This window comes from Rhododendron vialii, chromosome 6a (genome assembly GCF_030253575.1).
Source record: "Rhododendron vialii isolate Sample 1 chromosome 6a, ASM3025357v1".
NCBI classification, from domain to species: Eukaryota; Viridiplantae; Streptophyta; class Magnoliopsida; order Ericales; family Ericaceae; genus Rhododendron; species Rhododendron vialii.
In genome coordinates, this window is record NC_080562.1 from 32,548,448 (window position 1) to 32,560,709 (window position 12,262).

The 12,262-nt window shown below is 38.8% G+C and overlaps 1 protein-coding gene across 1 annotated transcript; it reads left to right on the forward strand.

Annotated features, from left to right (window-relative positions):
• The first annotated feature begins 7,722 nt into the window (after positions 1-7,722).
• LOC131330612 (large ribosomal subunit protein uL2z) lies at positions 7,723-10,641 on the forward strand. The gene is made up of 2 exons (XM_058364242.1): positions 7,723-8,258; positions 10,104-10,641. The coding sequence occupies exons 1-2, from the start codon at positions 7,819-7,821 to the stop codon at positions 10,447-10,449; spliced, it is 786 nt and encodes a 261-aa protein (XP_058220225.1). The 5' UTR covers positions 7,723-7,818; the 3' UTR covers positions 10,450-10,641.
• The last annotated feature ends 1,621 nt before the right edge of the window (positions 10,642-12,262 follow it).

Sequence of the window (12,262 nt, forward strand, 5' to 3'; positions counted from 1 at the left end):
ATATTTTTAGGGTATTGAACCAAAACCAAAAACCATTTCAAAATCCCTTTCAAAACTAACTAGTTCTTTGCTGCTCACTCTAAGCCAAGACCCCTTTCAAAATCCCATTTCGAACTCTATCAATTCGAGCCATTGAACCATCCAAACCCACTAATCATGAACTCACCCACCTCTGTCTAATCGATCCTCTCTGTTTTCGGCTCGATTTGGTCCAAAAAATAAAAAGGGCCCATTTAACGGGAAAAATTAATTCTAATCAGCAATTTTTGTTAGTAATTTGACAGATTTAGACGATAGAAGCCTAATTGAATAACGCCTCAAAAGTTTAGGTGTCTATTTGAAATTTAAGAAAGTTTGAGTGTCTATTAAAATTGATGTCAAAGTTTTGGGAGGTTTTTTGAAATTTTTCCCAACAAGAACTAGAATTGGCAAAAAGAGGAGCACTATTTATGATTTTACTATTGTCCATATTATAAAGGAAGCGCACATTTTTTTATTTATTGAAGAAAATCAGTATTGTTAGAATGGGTAAATTAGCACTTTGGAAAAGAAAATTGAACTTTTGACCTCCTTTCTCTCGAGAATAAAAGAATTCCGGATGATATTGGGTCATAAGCCCCTTGACAGGGACAACAAACAGACGGGTTCGTGTGTTTATATTTAGTTTTGTAGGATATCTTCCTCAATCAAATAGTACACATACTTTTTTTACAAATTTTAAAAGTGGCAAAAAATACTGAGATTTAAAAGGGGGAAAAAAAAGAAGAAGACTTCCCTCTAACGTCTTTTACGTAAAGACAGAAATTATTCCCTCCAAAGTTCTAAGAAATTCTCCTTGTTCTAATGAAAACTATGAAATATTCCTTGTTATGTATTTGCATCTACCGATACCTAACTGCTTTGAGCCTTCGATACCACTATAACCTAATGTTTTGTTGAGATAGAAAATCGTTTACGTATTGCATCTGCTGATATGTAACTGTTTCGAGGCTCGATACCACTATAACCTTATGTATCGTTGAGATGGAAAATCGCGAGCGTATCTACCGGTTTCCATGGTCTCGGTACGTTTTCGATTCACGTACTGGTTCACTCCTGTTAGCTTGTTATTTAGGCACATGAAAATTTCTTTTGTCCAAAATGAGTTTTAAAAAGATTCCCGCCCGTTACAACTTACTACCATTCTCGTTACATATCATTCGATATTCCCCATACCGTTACATCGCGGCTATTAGAGTTACGTAGCTTGACGCTTTTATAGAAAACCTTGTTCAACAGTTCAACTGTCTTGTGATACATATATAAAAATCCACGTTGTCTACAGTCTCCAGCATCTCCACTAATAAAGGTTGAATAAAACATCCTATATTGACAGGCTCATAAAATGAAGAATCCAAAAATGAAAATTTCAAGGGAAAATGACGGTCCATGACGTGTTTTGATAATTAATACCTGCCAAGGACAAGCTAAGAACATTTGTTAATGTTGAAAATGTCCTTGGCACGTATTAATTATCAAAACACGTCATTGACCGTCATTTTCCCAAATTTCAATGTCTGAAGTCTCCATAATAGTACTAAAATCCCTTTTTCCGATTAATAAGAAATACACATGACATGATCTTTTTTTTTTTTTTTCTGGGAAATTATATAAACACACTTCTATTGCTGATCAATGATCATAAACGACTGTTCTAGTGAGGTTGGAAGAAGTTTGAATGATTAAAAGGGGCCAAACATTGGCCCGGCCCAGGAGCTCGCGGCTGTTGTTTTTAGCCACATAAACCGAAGCAACAATTGAATCGTACAAAGCCCACATAGAACATCAGTTGGCCCAATGGAAAACATGACAAGCTCATCCGAAAAATCCCCTGAAAAACTCTTCGCGACGGCCTATCCTTCTTAGCAATAAATCTTGGAATCACAAATCTCGTTGTCGATCGAGGGTTGTAACCATTCTTTGAGTGCTTTGACTCGTGATTTCAGACTGCAATGTGCGAGAGATTTGTCAAGTGTGGAAGGAATTGCAAATAGGACAGCAGACCTATGATCCCAATTGGTATGGTTTCAACTTTCAACTCTTTTTTTTTTTGGTAATGAACGCGCGAAATTAGATTAAATTGAAATAATAAGTCTGGGGTAGAACATAAAAAGAAATAAATCCTAAAGCATGATTAAGAGCTTCATTGACAAGAATATCTGCGCACTTGTATTGTTCCCGATAAACGTGGCTAATTTGCACGGTAGTGACCTGCTCCACAAGGTACATGCAATGCAAAATTAGATTACACAGTGAGTGGTGAGCTGGGTTATCCCTCAGTACTTTAGTTTGTGCTCCTTTGTTTATTTTGGTTCAACTTTCTTGATGACTCTGTAGGGGCTAAATATCCAAAAATCTATTTTGGTTAGTTTTATATTATCTCCCTATTTATTAAAAAGAAAAAAGAAAAAAAAGAGACTGGCTTTTATGGAACGACTATCTTAAGATAGAGTTTTACATGAAATTTTGGTTTTTTTTTTGTGTGACGATCGAGTCTTTACCATGCCTCAAAATATAATACCATACATCACTCGAACAAGATGGTTCAATGGATTTGGCATATGAGGAACGATTTTGTGTTTAATGGAACAAGACGAACAGCAGAAGCGGTCAGTGGAAAAGCTCAAGCTGATTTTTACGAGTTTCTATATGCAAACGAGAAGGATCCTTCAGCCATTTTCAGGGATTCAAATTCTGGTGCTAATACTTGGAAACGTCTTGACGAAGGTATGTGTTTTTCTCAAAAAGAGCAAAACCAAATTGACTTGCGTTGCGGGCGTGTTAGAACTGGATTGCAATCCGGCCAACTTCGTGCTAAGGTCTGAATGTCTCAAATCTGACTTTTTCTAGAGCGATTGCATACGACCTAAGGGGTGAGGCCTTATGTGATTCGTAGTTTGCCTTTGCGGGATAAAGACTTAAAATTTTCAAACCGTTGTGGAAAATGGAAAGAAAAAGAAACAAGGTGCTATGGAAATTAAGAGAAATTCATTAATGGTTTAACGAAGTTTAGGTACAATGAAATAAAAGGAAATAAAATCTAGACTGGACAGATTGAACAAGACAGTAAAATACTTTGCTGAAAAGTAAAGATAATTGAAAGATAAATTTGCATAAGTCATAGGCTTGATGGTCGGAGATCTTTCCTAAGACCTTCAATTCTAGTATTTATAGGTAAAGCTCCAGGCCTTGATTGCTGCTTCTGTAGGCATGACTAAGTAGCTTCTGCAGGCCTGATTGAGCTGCCATGTGTCCATTCCAAGCTTGAGCTACTTGGCCTAGATCAATGCATGAGTGCCACGTGGCCCTATACCTTGCTCTGTACTCCAAAACTTCATCAACTTATTTCAGGCATTAATTGACTCTTTTTGCATAAATATTTGCAAAAAAAAGGAAATATTGGGACTTTTAAGGTTAAAGGCCGAAATCTTTTGTAAAGACCAAGACTTTTCTGCCACTTTTCGTCCCTTGGGGCCCTTGATGCTCCTAAATTAGTTCCTTCTGCAAGAAGATTCAAGACAAGAGGAATTTTTGGAACTTGTGCCCTCTTTTCTTGCAATAAAAGGCCAAGCAGGTCTAAGTAAGATGCTTGTGAGCAGCTTGTGTAGGCCTGATTGAACTGCTTGTGAGTTGTTCAGAGAGAATCTTCTAGGTTTTTGAGCTGTTTGGGCTGTCTCCATGCATGGCTGCCATGTGTTCCAAGCATTGCTTCATGCTGAAGGATGGTGGCCATTCAAGCCTTGAGCTGCTTGTGAGCAGTTTATGCCTTCTCAAAAAAGGCAATTAGTTGAAGGCTGTTTTCTTTGGCTTTTGATCCTAGGTGGTTGGTCCCCTAGCCCGAGGTAGTTTATTTCCTACTTCTCATTCCACTATATATTCATTTGGACCTTTTCATTTTCAAGTCTGAATAAATTCGAAAAATTGATTCCAGACCTGAAAATGAATATTGGCCTTATATCAATTGGGCTAAATAGGCCTGAACAACTAGTTCAGACTTTAATTAATTGGGCCAAGGCCTAAACCATATATGGGCTAAATGGGTCAAGGCTTGACAATGAACCTAGGCCTTACTCGATTGATTTGGGCTTGGGTTTTAACTAATTGGGCCAGGCTTCAAAATGATGCAGCCAAATTAATTTCAAAACTCTATTCAGCCCTTCCAAATTCAATTCGGCCTAATTGTGGCCTACTACAAATTCGATCAAAGGCCCAATTCAATCGAGGCCTAATTCAACCGAAGCCCAAAATGTTAGCCAAAAATGGGTGTAAACAGTACGTGCTTGATGGATTTCTAGTCCTAAAATAATGGGTTGCCCCAAGCGTAGGGCTGAGACCGACGTAGCAAAATATCTGGTAAGTCCGGAGTCGAACCACAGAGACAGTGATGTGTGCTGACTAAAAACTTGGGTTGTTATAATTTAAACTGGCTCTTAGGTAGCCACCCCTTGACAATTGATTGAGATATTAATTAAACCTAAGAAATTGATTGTACTTTTTAAATAATTAAATGAGGTACAGTCGTAGGGTTTATAGCATTCGCAATCAGTCCGAAATTATCTACTCCATTCAGTATTCTTAAAAACATTCAACTTTAGATTGGAAAAGATACCCCACAAGATGTGAACCCTAATTGTCGCCGTTTACCCATGCGCAGCGGAGAATGAGTTTTGGACCTCCATTCCCCCGTTCACATAGGCTCTGACAATGCCTGGATTCGTCTACGAGAAATATTTTACTAATCTAAAATTGTCATTTTCATTGTTTGAAAATAAAAGTAGTGCCTGGACTGTCCATGATGTGCTAATCAACCCACGACCCTACTCATATGACTACTCATTAATCATTGCGCATAAAATAAAAAAAACCCTAACTTAAAACATACTGCTATTGCGCGAGATGAAAAATAAACAAAAATCTAAGTTAAACAAGAACCAACGAAAAACTTTTATGAAGAATAAAAATTAAACCGAATTACCGGAATACGAATAATTGAACCAAATATTAAATAACATGAAAGAAAGAGAGTACAAAGAAAATTAAACAATATTCGAACCAAAAAATGTAGCTCCCCGTCGTACGTTAGTGCTGAAAACAATTCCTGATCGCCTCCCCATATTTTTCCATGGCAGCAGCCTTTTTTTCTTTGGGTTAAATACCGAGACACCCCTCGAACTATTCCTGTTTGTCTCGCTCACCCCCTAATGGAATTTTGCCTACGGCCAGACCCCTTGAGCAAAGTTTCCATGTGGAGGGGTAACATCTTTGGACAGAATGAATAAAAAGACCAAAATACCCCATGTTTTCCTTCCCCTCCCTGGCACACTCACACAGAGAGAAGAAGAAGAAGAACTGACGACGACGAAGTTGACCCTGCTGATCGACAACGAACTCAACCGCAACAATCACACTAGGAAAATCACAAACCCAACCACTACGAAATCACAAAATCACAAACACTACGAAAATATCTCAATACATAATCACAAATCACGATTACACTGGGTAAGACGATGTTGGAGACGATGGAGGACGACAGAATTGAAGGCTGGAGGACGAAGGAATCAAAGTCGTAGGCCGCCGGAGAGAGCAGAGCGTCGTCGGATATTACATTGAGCGGAGGACAACCTCTTTCTCCTCTCATCACCATTTCTGTCACCGTCAAGCTCATGAAATTAACCAAAATATTCATTGTCATCGCTATCTGTCCTCTCTCGAGGATCTAGAATATCAAATCTCCTTCAAGGTGAAACCTAGTCAGGTGGGCTCCTCTCCTATTGGGCATAGCAGACCTCAGATGACCATGGTCTCTTCCAGATCCCTCAAATCATTACCGAGAGATCTCCTGTGAATTAATTTCGAAAGCCCATTAAATCCAATAGGGGATCGTCTTCTAGGAGAAGACCATGGGCCCGGGGAATGAGTCCTGTAGCGAATTGGAGATTTCGAACGAACTCGAGGAAGCCCCCCTCTTCGTTGTGATCTTGTTTTTGGGGAAGGTATTTGTGGTTTGTTGAGAGAGAGAGAGAGAGAGAGAGAGAGAGAGAGAGAGACATCTTGTTTTTTGGGAAGGTATTTGGGGTTTGTTGAGAGAGAGAGAAATGGGAGTTAGGAGAGACGGTGTCGGCGGCGTTTGGTGGTGGTGCGTGGCGGAGGTGGGTGTCATTTGGTAAGGCGCAGAAAAGATGGGAGGTGGGTGTCATTGATGATGGGAATTGAGAGATGGAGTAGTTTTTTTTTTGGCCAAAGTGGGGAAAATATTAGGGGTAATATTGGAACATTATACAACTTTTGACAGAATTTAGGTGAAAAGAGTAACGATTCTAGACGGAACCCTAACGGAAGGGGTGTACGAGACAATAAAACTTTAATGAGAGGTTCTCTCCGTAGGCAAAGTTCTATTAGGAGGTGAGCGAGACAAACGAGAATAGTTCGAGGGGTGTCTCGGTATTTAACCCTTTTTCTTTTTCACGCAGGGCCAGCACTCACGTCATCTGTAGGGTAAGGGCGCTGCTATTCGCAGCCCTCTATTTACTCTCATAACCCGTTAAAAATTTTCAATTATACTCGATAGTTAGTTACCGAAATTGAGATATATTTTCAGCATCCAATTACCGAAATATAATATTTTTTTCAACAGATGTTTACCGAAAATGCATGTTCGGCAGTTGTTTACCGAAAGTTGAACATATTTTCAACATGTAGTTACTAAAATATAATCTTGTTTTCAACAGCAATTTACCGAAATGTTATTTATGATTTTCAACAATCATTTACCGAAATTTAGTGGGCTACGGGAGTAAATAGAGGGCTGCGCATAGCGGCGCCCTAGGGTAAATGCTTATACAGGGAATTGCAGACCTTAATTACACAAAGGCCCTTTAGACTTCATGAAATAATAAATCAACTATTCAATTTTGAATCATTTCACATTAATCCCAAACTTCTTTAAAATCTTCTTTTTATCCAAAGTCTCAGACAACGGGCTCGAGCAATCTATAAACATAAAAACACAAAATAAAAACCAGTTAACAAAAAAAAAGACTAATAAATGTAAATTGGAATGCCAAAATATATATATTTTGGCACTTATCAGTACGGTAAAAATTAATCTTGACATTATAGTTTCAAAGGAGCTAAACATGGTGGAAACTGGTGCTATAGCTAGAGGAGCAGATGGGCAATACTGGGTATTTCGGGTAAATTTCATGATGGTATAAGCTCCTCTAGAACAGCAGAGCCACTAGCTATACGGTAAGGTGCACATGGGAATTGCACAAAACTATCCCAAGGTAGTAATCGAATTGAATGCTAAGGCGATTATTAAGATTTGTATTGGCATGAAGACCCACCATCGGATTGCAGTTTTGATACAGAATTGTTTGGCTCTCAAGACTTTGTTTCTATCATGTGATTTTTATTTTGTTAAACGTGATTATAATCGGGCTGCACATGTTAATTCAAGGAAAGTCCTCTCTATTGGTTCGTCCGGTTTGTCATTAAAGCTCAAATCTTGTTCCACCGAAATTAGGACCATGGGTTCGGATAACCAGTTTCACCATGTTGTGGGATTGGGCTTCTCCCATCAACCAGTAGCTAACTCGGCCCATTACTGGGCTCACTAGCCAAGGGCCCATAACCCACCAACAGAAACCCTAGAAATTTTAACTGCCACCCATTTATAAAACCCTCTGAGTCTCCCTTCTTCATTTCCCTCTCCAGCCGTCTTCACGAACCCTAACCCCACCAGAGAGAGAGAGAGAGAGAGAGGAGAGAAAGAAAATGGGTCGCGTGATCAGAGCCCAGCGTAAGGGAGCAGGCTCCGTGTTCAAGTCCCACACCCACCACCGCAAGGGTCCGGCGAGGTTCCGCAGCCTCGACTTCGGCGAGCGCAACGGATACCTCAAGGGCGTGGTCACCGAGATCATCCACGACCCGGGTCGTGGCGCCCCGCTCGCCCGGGTCACCTTCCGCCACCCGTTCCGGTTCAAGCACCAGAAGGAGCTCATGGTCGCGGCCGAAGGGATGTACACGGGCCAGTTCATTTTCTGCGGGAAGAAGGCCAATCTGATGGTGGGAAACGTGTTGCCGTTGAGATCTATTCCTGAGGGTGGGGTGGTTTGTAATGTTGAGCACCATGTCGGGGATCGTGGGGTGCTAGCTAGGGCCTCCGGGGATTATGCTATTGTTATCAGTCACAATCCCGATAATGATACCAGCAGGTATACACACTTTGTTTTGTTTTTCTGATTTTTTTTTTAAAATTCAGAAAAGTTTGTTAAATATCCTGCAAGTGCTTTGATTGGTTCTTGAATTGTTTTCGTGATGGGTTTTCTTTATTTGGTTAATTGCGATTATGGTGGATAGAAATGGATGATGAGGTTTGTTTTGGTGTGCCCATTTGGTGATGTAGGATGAGCGAAATGTAGACATATGGTGATTTTAAACCTCCATATCACCATTGGGTGATTGTTTGTTTTTGTTTAGTAAGGGTTGATTTATGCCTTATAGTTCCTGGCTAGGTTCAGTTTTCACATTTGGTTTCCCTTATTATTTGTAACTGCAATGGATATTTCATCCTCGTGTTTTATAGGAGATCTGTTATTGGTGTGTTTTATAGGTAGATCTGTTATTGGTGGCCTGGATTTGGCTTCAGTTCTGTGGGTGGTGATTCTGATTGGATATTCGGCAAAATATTTTCATATGCATGTGCTTTCAGATTACAAAAATTGATTTATTCATTTTCTTCTGTCTGTAGCTCATTGAACAACTGTATATGCTATGGAAATGATTGTAACTTTAGCAAAACATTCGTGAAATCCTTAAGTTTATTGTATGCGTTGGTGAAATTTTGAGGTCTATAGTTTAACCCCTTTTTGCTCCATATTTTTTTTATTGTATAAGCTATTTTCTCGGTTATCTTTCAGGATTGCGACTTTCTATTTCCCTTTTCTCTCATTCAATTGCCCTTCCTCAGATTGACCAGAAAGATTTTAATTTTTCATTTCTCAAGTTTGTCAATTTCTTTTAATGTAAATGTGTGGCAAATTAATGTACAAAGATTACTGCTCTGTGAAGGCTGCAGTTTATTTATTGTAAGGATAAGAAATATTTGCGCCAAGTGTACCTTCGTTGAATGATCACACTTTCTATGTACCTTCGTTCAAAATACTGTCTATCGATCAAACTCTTTTGCCCAAGGAATCCTTTGCCCCAATGTTCTCTGTGGCCTCCTTGACAATTGTCTATGATGGAAGAATTGTAAGTTGGTCTAGGTAGAGAATCTATGATACACACATAAGAGGGAAAGACTCGTTCATGTTCTCAAGGTGGGCCTGATTGGTTAGGTGTTTGTGCCTTTGGCTTGTTCTCAAAATTGTAGTATTGCATTGTTTCTTTGCCCAATTGGGGTTTTGGGAGAGGTGAATCAAAATTCTTGTGATTGCGTTGTTTCGGTAGCATTTGCTTAAATCCCTAATTATTGATTTGTTGAGAGTGGTTCGTTGATCCATCTCTGGTGGCTAAGGGTTGTATGATTAGATGGATTCTTCGATACGGGGTATTAGGCTTTTGAAGAATAGCCTTGATTTTACTGCTGCCCTGTAGGTACTTTTACTGTATGACTCTATGCTAGTGTTTCAAGTGGTCAATGTCTCAAATCTGCTCTGCTACTTTGCATCATATCATTGTGTTAGCTCTCCCGAATTATATTTTATTTGTGAAAGTGCATTTAAGTTCGTTGACATTTCTTGCCAGTTGTTTCTAGTCTTTTGATAAGTGTTTTAAATATCAGAGGGAAATGACTAGAACCCTCTTGTTTGGCTGTCATACAGTTTTAAGTTCTGACTTGTAAATTCCTGACTTACAGAAACTTTCATGGAAGCTTCATCATTCGTGTGCCATTAATTTAGGAATTTTTCTTGAAGTGCATGAATGGGTTTTGCTGCTCTTTATGAACTGATAATCATCACTTCAGTCTCCCCTAACCTATATGTTCCCTTTCAGTGTAGTTGTGAACCTCTGACACTATCTATATGACTATATCTGTTAATCTCTGTATTTTCCAGGATCAAACTTCCATCTGGGGCCAAGAAAATTGTGCCTAGTGGTTGCCGAGCTATGATTGGTCAAGTTGCCGGAGGTGGCAGGACCGAGAAGCCGATGTTGAAGGCAGGAAATGCTTATCACAAATACCGGGTGAAGAGGAACTGCTGGCCCAAGGTTCGTGGTGTGGCTATGAATCCAGTGGAACATCCTCATGGTGGTGGTAACCACCAGCACATTGGTCATGCCAGTACGGTTCGTCGTGATGCCCCTCCTGGCCAAAAGGTTGGTCTCATTGCTGCAAGGAGGACCGGTCGTCTCCGTGGACAAGCTGCTGCCACAGCTGCTAAAGCCGATAAGACCTCTTAGAGTGGCCTTCTATTTATCCTTTAGCTGTAGTGCTTTACAGCCATTTTGTTGTTTTTGGGTGTCTTTTTTGCTTCCATGTTTTGCGGGTATTGTTTTCCAAATTTGAATATGTTCACTTCAGAGATTGATCTTTTAATTAGAGGATTGCTTTTGATACCTAAGTTTTATGGGAACCTACAAGTTTTATGGTCATCCTCTCTCTTTTACTTCTGGCTATTTCGTGCATGGGCTACTTTGGATTGTATGAAGGTGCAAGGAATATGGTAAAACTACATATTCATGGGTAGCTTTTTGGGTTCCGTCGGTAACTACTGAATTTCAGTATCGTAAAAAAAACTACTGAATTTGGGTTGGGTATGGATTGTTGAGGTCTTCGAGGTAGACTTCATGTTGAACATGGATTATGTTTTTGGTAATAAGGTTATTTCGCATAGTTCCTGATTATCAGCTATGCTTGGCGTTAGCGCGTTATCGGTTCTTAACGTTGTGCAAATTAACTTGGCTATCTTCATCTCGTATTATTGGTAGTGGCGATCTTGGAACGTTGTGCAAATTAACTTGGCTATCTTCATCTCGTATTATTGGTAGTGGCGATCTTGGAGTTGTCTAAGGAGTTTTCTCTCTCTTTTTTTTTTTTTGAATTACTGCATAGTTGTCCTGTTATCGTCATAAACAATATATACATCTCATCTAATGTATCTAACCAGCCATTCATTTCATTGGCAGTGATGGGTTGAATTCGAACTTGAGGTTGAATTCATTTTAAACAAATGAGTTGGTTCAAATATTGCACTTCAAATAAAAAAAAGTAGGTTCACGTGTTCATTTTTTATCTGTTCGCATATTCATTTTTCTTTCAAGTTCAAAGAACCATCATAGTGTTTCACTGTCACGGTATCGGAGTTTATATGAAACCATTGCCGGAATCAATTAATACTGGAGTAATTTTTTCGGTCATATTTTTTACTGTATATTTTTTATTGAAGAGTGTCAAGTGTATACCCTCACTAACATAAAGAGCCACCAGCTTTGCATTTAAACAATTATTATTGCCTTTAAACTAAAAAATGAGATCTACCTACAAAGTCTTTCCACCCTGTGGGGTCTTGTAATTGGGTTGAATTTATAGTGATTTAATTGTTGGGGCTTACTTATCTCGTGAACTGTTACACAATTGAAATAGTGTGCAAAAAAAAAAAAAAAATCCCATAAAAAACGATGGCGTTGGCATTCCAATAGTAGCTTCCTGTTAAGTGTTAACACTCTCTCAAAAAGATCAGTAGCCTTGGAGGTGTCAATTTAAGAATGAAGATCTTGCTATGGGATTTAACCTTTCAACTGTTCATCGCGATCCTATTTGATGATTTGAGTCATTCATGTTGTAGACCTTAATAAATTTATTGTCCATAAATAAACTTACATTGATCAAAAATTGGCATTTATCTAAAAACTTTGACTATTCATTTCCATTCAAACAATCATATTTTTTCTTTACATGGGTGACAAGTACAATAATAAAGCTTACAGAATGAAAGCACATATCATCAAATGAGATCATGGTGGATCTCATTTTATATCACTTGAGAGACTATCACATGAAACCATTCTTACTCCCCATGTTACTGTGTGAATAATCTACTTCGTGATGACGGGAAAAAAAACTGTGTTGTTCTTACCTATATTTAGTTGCCCCTTCCTATAAAAATAAATTACATATGACAAGTCATGCAACTTTTAAATTAAAAAAATAAACAATTTTATGCAAAAATATTTTAAATTTCTCCGGACTAAATTAAAGATCTCAATTAGTTCT